Raw genomic sequence first — 12,639 nt, 5'->3', positions numbered from 1 at the left:
TCCGAAATATACGTATAAAATTGGCATATCTTTTTTAAAAAAAAATAGCCAAAGTAGAAATGTAATTGAAGAGAATAAAAATATATCCTATTGCAATTGGTGTGGAATATTGGTTATATACTTTCTTCAGTAAATGGCTTAATTATGCATGTATGAATGCATTATGCTGAAGGGGGGGGGGGTGTCCTTCATGCAAAAAACTGAGCTGAAAGACTGGTATCATTGGGGGTTTTCCAATTCAAATGTAATATGCGCTTAATTCAAATTTTTAACAAGGGTTAAGGATATGTTCTCTTGCCCAAAGAGGAAGGTTGGTTTAAATGGGACATTTTAATGCATTTTTGACTATGCAAATTTCAAAAGGAATGATTTAATATGGTGCATGTCAATGCATGTTCGAAAGAAATTGTTGTTCCTCCCCCGGGAAAATGTTCAAAAAAAAAATTTTAAATGGGACATTTTAATGCATTATTGACCGAATTTCTTGCTCCTTCTTCCTTTCATTTATAGTCACCACATGCTTTATATCTTTGGTTGTGGTTAAAAGAAATAAGAAGACCTAGGGGAGGGGACTCACCCCCACCCCCTCTAAATCCGCAACTGCATAGATATGTAGACTTCTTTATATTTTGAATTAAGGTATGCCATGTATAATGAAAGGATAATGAAGAATTTTGAAGGATTTAGATCAACATAAATGTTTATTGTCAAATAATGATGAAAGTGAAGCAGATGAAATTCACATGACTGGTGAATGATTCGAAGTTGACATTTTTGCACTTAAGACTTTTTAGAAGAGTTGTCTGTCCTTTGTATAAATAAGAAAATCTAATTTTCTAAAAATGTGTGTGGTCAATGATTAATTTTATTTCATATTTTCATTAAGAGAAAGTGTATGTAACTTTCTACCAAGAGATTTGTATGAAACTATAACTTCTTTTTAAAATATTGTAATAAAACAAGCTTCATATTTTGTCACAACTGACTAGGGTATGGTCTGTAAAAGTTGCACAAGGTGCAAATGGGTGGCGGTTTGATTTGAACTAGATAATTTAAGTGTAGTTTCAGAATTCGGGAGAGAAAAAATGGGGAAAATAATTATTTTGAATTAATTATGAGCGTCGGTGTCTGGGGTCGCTCTTCAGAATGACCGTTTCATATTTTGTCAGAACTGACTAGGGTATGGTCTGTAAAAGTTGCACAAGGTGCAAATGGGTGGCGGTTTGATTTGAACTAGATAATTTAAGTGTAGTTTCAGAATTCGGGAGAGAAAAAATGGGGAAAATAATTATTTTGAATTAATTATGAGCGTCGGTGTCTGGGGTCGCTCTTCAGAATGACCGTTTCATATTTTGTCACAACTGACTAGGGTATGGTCTGTAAAAGTTGCACAAGGTGCAAATGGGTGGCGGTTTGATTTGAAATAGCTAACCTAAGTGTAGTTTCAGAATTCAGGAGAGAAAAAATGGGGGAAATAATTATTTTGAATTAATTATGAGCGTCGGTGTCTGGGGTCGCTCTTCAAAATGACCGTTTCATATTTTGTCAGAACTGACTAGGGTATGGTCTGTAAAAGTTGCACAAGGTGCAAATGGGTGGCGGTTTGATTTGAACTAGATAATTTAAGTGTAGTTTCAGAATTCGGGAGAGAAAAAATGGGGAAAATAATTATTTTGAATTAATTATGAGCGTCGGTGTCTGGGGTCGCTCTTCAAAATGACCGTTTCATATTTTGTCAGAACTGACTAGGGTATGGTCTGTAAAAGTTACACAAGGTGCAAATGGGTGGCGGTTTGATTTGAACTAGATAATTTAAGTGTAGTTTCAGAATTCGGGAGAGAAAAAATGGGGAAAATAATTATTTTGAATTAATTATGAGCGTCGGTGTCTGGGGTCGCTCTTCAAAATGACCGTTTCATATTTTGTCACAACTGACTAGGGTATGGTCTGTAAAAGTTGCACAAGGTGCAAATGGGTGGCGGTTTGATTTGAACTAGATAATTTAAGTGTAGTTTCAGAATTCGGGAGAGAAAAAATGGGGAAAATAATTATTTTGAATTAATTATGAGCGTCGGTGTCTGGGGTCGCTCTTCAAAATGACCGTTTCATATTTTGTCACAACTGACTAGGGTATGGTCTGTAAAAGTTGCACAAGGTGCAAATGGGTTGCGGTTTGATTTGAAATAGATAATTTAAGTATATGAAAGGTTTTCAGACAAAACACAGACGGACACCAATCTCTCTTCAATCAGAATAACTCACAAGTCTTTGACTTTATGGAACTAAAAACTTTCAACAATAAAATGTTGATTAGTCCATGCATATGATTGACAGCACAATAAAATAATTGTGGTATATTTCATATTACAGGTGAAAGAATGCGATAGATGTCAGCGATCTGCCAATGCTGCCCCATCAACAGCCCCTCCTCTGCAAGTTATACCAGTGGCTACAGATGTGTGGAACAAGATAGGTATGGATGTATGCAACATCAAAGAGTCACAAGATGGTTATAAACATGTAATTACTATTACAGATTACTTCTCTAAATGGGTGGAAGCTGTAGCTGTGCAAGATAAAACTGCAAACACCATAGCTGCCTTCCTCCTCAAAACCATTCTGCGACATGGTGCCCCACGCATACTGGTGACAGACAATGGCTCAGAATTCAAAAATCACATCGTTCAGGAGCTCACCAGTACCTATGGAATCCAACACATCTTCACAACACCATACCACCCCCAAGCCAACGGCCTTGATGAAAGGACCAACCAGACGCTGAAGCAGAGTCTGAGAAAAGTTATGCATGATAATGAAGGTGACTGGCCAAAATACATCGACCATGTCGTTTCAGCCATCAATATGACCACTCAGTCGTCCACCGGCTACTCACCAGTCTATTTACGGGAGCTACGGACACCTAGGATGGGGCTTCAAAACGAAATTGAACCCTCAACAGAGGTAAGCTTTGCTGAAATTACCGATAATCGAATTAAGCACTCTATTGAATGCAGAAATAAAAAATTTCAGGAAGCCGAGGACAACATTTCCCGTGCCCAGGAGAAGCAGAAGACAGACTATGACAAGCGTCATAATATCATTCGGCACACCTTCCAAGTCAAGGATAACGTTCTTCTACAGAACCTGAAGCGGAAGACAAAAAAGGGCCATAAGGAGGAGGAAAAATGGCTGGGTCCATACACCATCACTAAAATCAATATATCTGGTGTTTTTACCCTTCTTTCCTTCGATGGGAAGCAAATCAAAAGGCATGGTGCACAACTAAAACCTTATATTTCAGGGGAGACCACTGAGAGCAGTCCACATGCAACCTCTTCATTGCAGGGACCAGCACTGGTGAACAGTGGAAGCAGTTTGACGACACCAACTTACTAAGAAAATTTAAGGACTTTATTTTTCATTTGGGTTTAAATTTTTATTCAAAATTATGGCTCAAATGAGGATACCTCCACGTGGTATGAGCTGGGCAATGATGTCACAAAATTACCTTCTTTCTTAGTCTTATTAAAAGAAGTGACATTAGCAGACATCCTCGTATTGTAAATATATATCTGTATCTAGTTTAAAAAGAACGCACTTTCACATTATGACCCCTGGTCTACTTTTTTGGGGATTGACAATGTTATGGTTTTGGCAATTATTTAATTAAGGAAATCAGAGGTCATGATTTGAAAAAGCTTGAATCTACAATACCTGAGAATGATTCCATATTAATAAGACTGATCACTGTTTGTAAACAAATTTCTTCATTCCTCCTATCTAAAACTAAATTGCCCATTGCCAATTGTGTTCCTCACTTACCCCTGAAGGGTTAAGATTTGAGCAAACTGCTTCACTACTTGAAGATGCTTACATATAACTATGAATAATCATGACTTTGCTGTTCTTGAGAAAAAGATTTTTACAGTTTCTTCCTATGTATTTGTATGTAAAACTTTGATCCCCTATTGTGTCCCATTCAACACCCGGGGGCCATGATTTGAGCAAACTTGAATCTGCAACTATGTCAGGAAGTTTTCATGTAAATCTCTGCTTTTCTAGCTCAGTGGTTCTTGAGAAGAAGATTCTTAAAGATTTATTCTATATATTTGTATGTAAAACTTTGACCCCCTACTGTGGTCCCATTCAACACCCGGGGGCCATGATTTGAACAAATTTGAGTCTGCAATATGCCAGGAAGCTTCAATGTAAATTTTAGCTTTTTTGGCCCAGTGGTTCTCGAAGATTTTTAAATGAAACCCACCCTATTTTTGCATTTTTATGATTATCTCCCCTTTGAAAGGCTCATGGCCCTTCATTTGAACAAACTTGAAAGCCCTTTACCCAAGGATGCTTTGGGCCAAGTTTGGTTGAAATTGGCTTAGTGGTTCTGGAGAAGAAGTCGAAAATGTAAAACGTTTAGACAGACAACGGACAACAGGTGATCATAAAAGTTCACTTGAGGTTTCAGCCGGTTTTGCTATTTTGATATATAGCCTATCAAACTCCAGTAAGATGAGGGTGATACCAGACAGTCAACATTAGAAAGTGAACTGTTTCAAAATTACTTGTTGATATATTACAAATATGCGTGATGCTGTTTTATAACTGACCTTTAGGATGTTTCTTAGTGTTTGAAATTAACCATAGACCGAGTCCATGTCAAATGGCACTGGTCTATAACAATTGTAATTGGGATATAACAAAATGTGTATGTTAATTTTCTTAGTTTAAAGCAATTGAGTTATCCCACAAGTCAACGTCTGATAAACGTTATGAGGAAAAGAGAACACCTTTTTGGAAATGGAAAGAAAATATGCTTTATAAGTACTTTAAAAGTCAATAAAAATGTTTTAAATTTGTGTTATTTTTTTCAATGTTGCGGTCTATGCCAATTCGATGAGGTCTATGTCATCTAGTTTTGGCATAAACCCAGTCTGTACTAAGTTTTAAACGAATTTCGAAAACTGCTTTTCTGTTACTTTAACTTTAATTCAGAAAAATATACTGACAACACGTTACACCAGCATATTTCTTTTCTGTTTTACCACACCCAAACATATAAAAGATGTGGTGACTACAAATGAAGGGAAGAAATGCATTAAAATGCACCATTTTAAATCATTCTTTTTAAATGGGCTAACCTCCCCCCAAACCCCACAGTAAGGTATAGATTTGCCACTGTATTTGAGTGCAACCTGATGTTATTAAAGAACAGACGTAGCTCAAAAACTGCAAATTCACATGAAATTATGCTACTCTACAGATTACTTCGAAAAAAATGTATAATTCAAATCCAACAAAAAAATCAACAGACTGATTGAAATGGATCACAGATTAAAATGTATCACAATGAGGGAAATTGGGATGTTTTGGAGAATGGTATTCGCCGACGACCGTTACCGGTTCTAAAAATTATGTCGTTATGGGGGATACGTTAAAACGCTTTATTTCACTTAGACGCTTGTAAACACTGAAATGGAAAGAGAAACTTACGTAAAGTTTTCCGTCTCTCGACTCAAGGACGAGTTAAAGAAAAAAGGAGCCACCACGAGAGGCAGAAAAGCCGACCTTATAGACAGGTTTGTAGTTTCATACCTCATAGCCGTTATTTTCGTTTGTAATATTTCAACAAATTCGTAGCTCTGCACCCATGCAGACGACGGAGGATGTTTACGCCGGCATGATTATGCCTAGAGATTGTTTTGATGCTCAGTGCGACAATTCTTTTATCAAAATTCAATAAATTAATGTGATATAAGTTATATTTATGTCATCAATTATACGTAATAATTATAGTACTATACGGACTGTTGTTAATATTGTAATACATGATACAATGGCATTCACTGACATGTACTAGTACGTCTTGGTACCTAATATTTTTTTTATGGGAAGTGGACATTGTACAGTACTTTATTGTAGGCTTAAGGCATATGATAGAAATAAAGATTTCAAGAATGACCCAATTCATATACCTGAGCCTTTGGAAGTTGATTGGCCAACGAGGGGATTTCAACAGCTCCAGGAATCACATAAAGAAGAAATCCCAGAGATATGCATTGAGCAGATAGACATGTATTTTGTACATAGATTAGCAGGTTTGTTCATATAATTTACTTGTATGATTAAGAACAACATTTTTGTAAAACATACATCTAACATTAGGAGTCATTTAATGAATGTGCAATATCTTATAGAATAATTTGTACATATATATAATTATGTGTTTATGAGTAAATAAATTTTAAAATCATGAGCTTGTACTTATGTGTAGGTGACAGACAAAGCACTGGTGATGTCAAGGCTATCGAGAAAGGAAGGCTGCTTGTTGAAAGTGATAGAGTCTTGGCTGTGTCATATTTAAAGGAAGATAATTCCCTGTTCTTTACAGGCATTGTTGGCGCAGCCATGAAAACAAAGGCAAGTATTACATTTAATTTGTGGATATAATATACATTGTAGTACTAATTGTACATGTACCATGTATGTTATCAGTTATTTTCTCTTATTTTATTACTTTGTACTGAGATATTTTTGTAAAAATAACTAAAAAAAATTATATTACCCAGAATACATGTATGTATTTCAAATTAAAGGTAACATACAACTTCAAATTAAAATTTGACAAAAACTCGGGAGACATCTTGAACAGCCATTGTGAGTGTCCTGCAGGACGAGGTCCCCATGGAACTTGCAAACATCTTGCTGCTGTTGCCATAGTTTTACTCTCTTGTTCTGAAGGAAAAGGTTTGAGGATTCAGAGATCATGCACAGAAAACCTGCAGACATTTCATAAACCCAAACATTCATACTCAGGTAAAAATACATGAATATTATGTGATGTTCCATGATGAACAGAAGCAATAGTTTTATGACCATATATTGAATCAAGTACAATAATTTATTTTTTTCCACATGTTTAACATATTCAAATTTTGATATAGGTTCACCAGTCAAAGCTGAAGATCTGCCCAGGAAGCAGAATCTGACTGATGATTTTTTAAATGATCCCCGCCCTGAACATCTAAAAGGTGTAGCTGGTTACCCGGATAGGGTTCGCAATATGGTCTTAAACCATTGTGCAGAGACCTCAGACAATCTGACATACAGATATCTCATCGAGAAAGCATTTATTCAGGTAAACATAAGCATGAAAATGCATTACTCACACAAGCAAGAATCTCACTTAATGTCCCTGTACATCGCTAATTATAAGCAGCGTCAAGTCAAAAGTATCTCGCTAGTGAACTTATAGCAAGCTATATTAGTAATGCATATAAAATGTTGATTTTAAAATTATAAGTCTGTTAATCTAAAGCAGTAAGTAGTGAAGGGTAAAACTGCACATATAAAATAAAGTGTTTAATAACAAACAAACTGTAACACCTTTTGTTTCACTAGGCAGCAGTATTGGACCATGATTATTTGGAAAGACCCTTCACAGAGTATTGGGTTCAACGAGCTGTTGAGGTAGGTCTTTTGTTAATTGGCTCAAACTGCATTTCAACAAAATTAAATTTTATGACATTTGTGCAAATGTTGTATATGTGTTAAAATAAGATATAATGTGCAATGTAAATTGATTGCAAGGATTTTTTCTCATGTTCATATGTATTACTAATACCATGCAATTTTATACTACAAAACACAGTACAAGATATATGGTTTTTGTTATATACAATTTCTTAAAGGTTACAGCAGATAAAGTAGTTGCCATTGAGGAGCAGACACGTGGACAAGCCAGCTCAAATAATTGGTTCAAGGAGAGATCATGGCGGATCACAGCCTCAAGATTTGGAGATATCTGTTTAGCTACAGACAAACGTAATAGGCAGAAACTCTGCGAGTCTCTATACCAGCCTTCTGCTGCTGTATTTCGCAGTGAAGCTCTAGTCCATGGACGTACCTATGAGACACGTGCTATTAGGTATGTTTTAGTGTGAGCTAGTCAGACAATCACGTGTACAGCAGAGACCTGGTTTGTAAATCTTAACGCTCTATATAAGCATTGGTCAAATCAGTAAATTATTATTTACATATATTATATGCCTTTTCCTATTTTTATCTCTCATTACAGATCCTTTGAAAGAGAGACTGGCCAAGGTGTTCAAAGATGTGGTTTCTTTGTTGATATGGATCGACCTTACTTGGGGGCATCACCGGATGGACTCGTTGGCAATGATGCACTAATTGAAGTCAAATGTCCCTTTGCTGGTCGCTTTGAGAAGATTCAGCCTGGAAAGTACTTCCCATATCTAACAATGGACTCTGTAACTGGTGAAATGAAATTGAAACCCACCTCTAAATATTTTTTCCAAATACAAGGCCAAATGCTTATTGCCAAAAAACAAATTTGCTATTTTGTTGTATACACTTTCAAAGATTTGTTCATCCAGAAAGTACATATTGATGTAGAATGTTGCCAGAATTCTCTTCTTCCAAAGCTTGATGTATTCTATGATAAATTTTTCATGCCATACTTGTTATCCTTGCTGTAAAGTGGAAGCATATATGCAAACTTGTGTAAAAGTTTCTTCTAAATGATTTATCGAGACAGTTCATTTTTTTATACAGAATCTTTTTTGTATTCATGATTTGATTAGAGTCTGCAAATGATTCTTCATGTTTTTTTGCCTAAGTTTCTGCCCAGAATGCCAATCAATTTCAGATGAAATACATTGCATATCCATGATATGAAATTTTCTGTATTGACAATATACATGTAACAATGCATAGATGTTGGTTATATAAAGTGTTAAACTTTTTAAATTGATTTTTTTAAAAAGATATTGTACTTTGACCCTTTCAAGGTAAATAGCTTTTACACTTAAAAGTTGATATGTCTACCAAGATCCTTGTATGATGTATCCCTTTGAATATTGACAGCACATGTTGCATAAAGGATACAAAAAATGTACGATACATTTAAAACTTGTAAGCAGAAATATGAACACAACTCTCAAGGGATTCACTGTATGTGCAGGGCATACATTTATTAAACTTAGACATGTATGCATGTACATTTTGATATACTACTGGCACATGTTTAAGCACTTTTATCAACAATGCAATTCCTAAAATTTGACAACATAAAACAAATGTACACAATTCTGGAAGCTAGGGGGATTTTTGACATTGGTAGCTCATGTTTCAAAATTTTGAACCTCTTTGCAAGCCCAATCACCCTCTCTACATGAATACGTTTTGAGGCAACTCGCCTATCTCTAACTATTTCTTCGGGGTCAAGTTGGATTTTGCCCTTGACAAACGTAGGTGTATTAATAAAAACATTCTGATTCGCAAATAAATCTTGAACAAGAATTCCCCGATCTGCCATAATGCTGTCACCAGCATCAAATTTGCCTACATCTAGCAGAGTAGAGTGTTCAATGATTTGTCTGTCAGACACAGAGCCCCCATAAGTAGAGGATACATATGATACTGCTCCATTTGGAGTTACACCTACCATGGTTTTCAACGTGTTTTTGTGTTTATAAGAAGACCATGTTTTGGATTGTGCCTCAACATTTGATGGTTTGTGAATTGGTTGCTCGGTTGCATCTAAAATTACGCGTGTATTGGGAAACTTTTTAGCAAAATCTGTTGGCATATGTTCTTTAATGATGTCTTTAGAAGGCCAGAATTGTTCCTCTAACTCTTTTAATTGAAAATACAAAAAGTTAATCCAAGTTGTTACAATTTTAGAAACAGTAGATTCACAGACTTTAAAGAGCATAGCAAGTTCCACATCTTCTTTTGCTTGTCTGAGTTTCATCAGAGTTAAAAACAACTGATCTTGTGGACTTAATAAGCCACATTTGTAATTCAAGTCAAAAGCTGCTGGCCCAAGAATATTAAAGAGAAGCATGAAATGATCATAGCCATTCAAACCAGTGTAATAAGAAAGCATCTTAGTGTCCAGTTTCATACCTTCAATTGAAAATCTACCTAAGGTAGGTATGTCACACTGGATTTCTTTCTCAGCTGTTGAACACATTTCTTCTGGCATGGATGTGGAAATACTTGTAGATGACTGATCTACAACAACTTCATGATGTACAATCAATTCATCCATATATATGGGCAGGTCTTCAATCATTGGAGTACATGTATCTTGAGTAGACTCTTGCAGCCTCTTTCGCTTAGCTCTGTCAGATTCCTGGGTAGTACTGGTATTCTTGAAGTCAAAAACAGAGGGCGCAGCTCCATACTTAAGTCGTCTTCGTTCACCTGTCACAAATTGAATATGTTACAGGAATGTTGGTTGTAAGTTATACTTTATATTTAAAAGCTTTAAGATTCGCTAATTATAAACTAGATTTGTTATAATTGATTTACATAAATAGTCATGTAGCAAATTCAACCTTGCATTTTTAGCAGTCACTTCTACTGTAAAAAATATTAGGGGGGGGGGGGGGGGAATCACCAAATATATGAAAATAACACCAGAAAATGGTGATTGTTAATGTGGAGACCCAATCTAATTAAAATTAGATCTTCCATCCGCTCCCCAGTTTGGGGAGCGGATGGAAGATCTAATTTTAATTACATTGTGTGGAGACCAGGACTCAGCTGGTTATATGTGTGTATATATATACATATATGGTATCATAGCACTCTTTAATCCTGTAACGTTTTATCAAAGCAGTATATGTCTCGTCATATAGCCTAGTATTATATTAAATGAATACTGTGATACATACCACATGTCAGTAGTTGCACCTGAAAAGAGTAAAAACAAACCACAAAGCAACGCATTCAAGAATGTAAAAAAGAACGTTATCAATACACGAATACAAGACAAAATGAGGAAACTTTATAAATCAATATTTGAAAGAAGGAAAAATTAAAACAAATCAATTGACGATGCAGCTTTATATAACTGATTGATAGGACCTCGATCTAACCTGATTCGGTGATTTTGTAGTCATCTTCTGTGAAGTGTATATGGCAAACAACGTCTTCTTTTCCTGGGTTCCATAATTTTTTTGTTTTCCTATCCATCCGTTTGATCGCTACCCTCCATTTCAAGAGTAATTCCTGATCTGTGGGAAACTTGTGACCCCCAAAACCACCACAAAGTGGAACACAACAATATTTCACCATTGTTTACTTCAAGCGTCTAATTGATAAAGCGTTTTCAGTATCCCCCATAAACCGTGACTAATATTTAAAACCGGAAACGGTGCTGGCGTAAACTATTGACAAATTCAATGCAGAAAGAATTAAAAGGATCAGTAAATGATGTCATAATACTTGCCCTTTGACCCCTAAATATCAAGGCTCTACCATATAGAAATTTCATGCAAATGATTATGCACATTTTTACTGTATGCTCGAGAATGTCCAATATATAGGATGTTCTCTATTCGTTTTTCACAGGGTAAATAATTCATATTTTTATTCCAAAGATAATTGATTATTGCATTAGTATGCAAGGTGAAGATAACGAACAGTATAAATTTTCTTCTGGCATGTTTTCAAAGAAATGAATTTAAATTAATTTCACGTGCTTTGAACTACGTGAAGTAAATTATTTTAATGGGATATGAACTCCACATCTCCATTCTTAACATTAATTCAACATAAATTATCCACTTTTCAAATACTGAATGTCTGATATCATCATTGAAAAACACTAGATATATCTATAGATATGATGTTTACCTAGAAATGTAAACCTGAGTCGGTCAAAAACAGGCACCTATCTTCTTAGTCAGGTTAGTGTTACATAACCATGATAAGTTTATTGGATTGGCTAGTTGTGCTTTGTGCTCATTTAATTACAAATGAAAATTAGTCATGGGGCTTGGATTATTCTGACCACAAACTATGTCGAAAATCTGCTTTAAATTCATAATTCATAAGTAATTGCGCAAAAAATTAAAACTAAATACCTAAGCATTTCAACATCTACATAAAAATATTTCATTGACATAGCTGATGGCTTTTCGATATTAAAAAACACAATAGAGGAAATTCGAGTCACAACTTTGTTTTGAATTAAACTGGTACAGTGTGATCATGATTCGCATTTATTCATACTAGCAATTAAATCATAGACAATAAAAACAATATTATTTACTTTTTCTTTTTAAACCACTATCTTACTTTCAAGGTATTGTTATCATAATCATAATGATATAAATCAGTCGAGACTCGATCGCTCGAGTACAGGACGACATTGGTGGGATGCCGATCTCGATGATTCTTGCATGTAAAATGAATAATTATTAGTAAGTTTCTGTTGATATTTTTGCTAAAGGAGCTGCACTAGTTATATAATTTAATATATTAGTTAAAATGCACGTCTTCTTATTAAAATATGTGCATAAATGAAGTTCATATGCCGATCACAATTTCAGATGTAGAATTAAAAACCAAAGCATTTTCTGGTTTTTAAAACAAAATAATTCAACAATACCAATTGTTTTATTGTCTTTTGGTTTTTTTTTCATCACCAAACTTCACACTAATTGCTGATTACAACCATATAAAATGTTTACAATTACCTATGGGTCGAATTATGCGAGCGTCGAACAGCAGGGATATCGCTATATTTAGAGCGACCCTGAGCACCAGCGACCGTGGTCACCGCTACACCTGTAGTAAAATACAGTGATAAACCTTGAATGG

At 35.2% G+C, this 12,639-nt stretch overlaps 2 protein-coding genes across 2 annotated transcripts; one reads left to right on the top strand and one right to left on the bottom strand.

Moving 5' to 3' along the window:
* Positions 1-5,383: 5,383 nt before the first annotated feature.
* On the top strand, positions 5,384-8,761 carry LOC125647611 (uncharacterized). The gene is made up of 8 exons (XM_056167033.1): positions 5,384-5,582; positions 5,926-6,101; positions 6,278-6,423; positions 6,600-6,819; positions 6,948-7,141; positions 7,405-7,473; positions 7,695-7,930; positions 8,081-8,761. Exons 1-8 carry the CDS (start codon positions 5,479-5,481, stop codon positions 8,499-8,501), a joined length of 1,566 nt encoding a protein of 521 aa, XP_056023008.1. The 5' UTR covers positions 5,384-5,478; the 3' UTR covers positions 8,502-8,761.
* Positions 8,762-8,765: 4 nt separating this feature from the next.
* On the bottom strand, positions 8,766-11,196 carry LOC130055204 (uncharacterized). Its single transcript, XM_056167034.1, has 3 exons — positions 10,911-11,196; positions 10,707-10,725; positions 8,766-10,233 (listed from the first exon to the last, which is right to left on the bottom strand). The coding sequence occupies exons 1-3, from the start codon at positions 10,932-10,934 to the stop codon at positions 9,050-9,052; spliced, it is 1,227 nt and encodes a 408-aa protein (XP_056023009.1). The 5' UTR covers positions 10,935-11,196; the 3' UTR covers positions 8,766-9,049.
* Between the last annotated feature and the right edge of the window lie 1,443 nt (positions 11,197-12,639).

Source organism: Ostrea edulis, chromosome 5, assembly GCF_947568905.1.
Source record: "Ostrea edulis chromosome 5, xbOstEdul1.1, whole genome shotgun sequence".
Lineage (NCBI taxonomy): Eukaryota > Metazoa > Mollusca > Bivalvia > Ostreida > Ostreidae > Ostrea > Ostrea edulis.
This window is presented reverse-complemented; position numbering and strand designations above follow the sequence as displayed.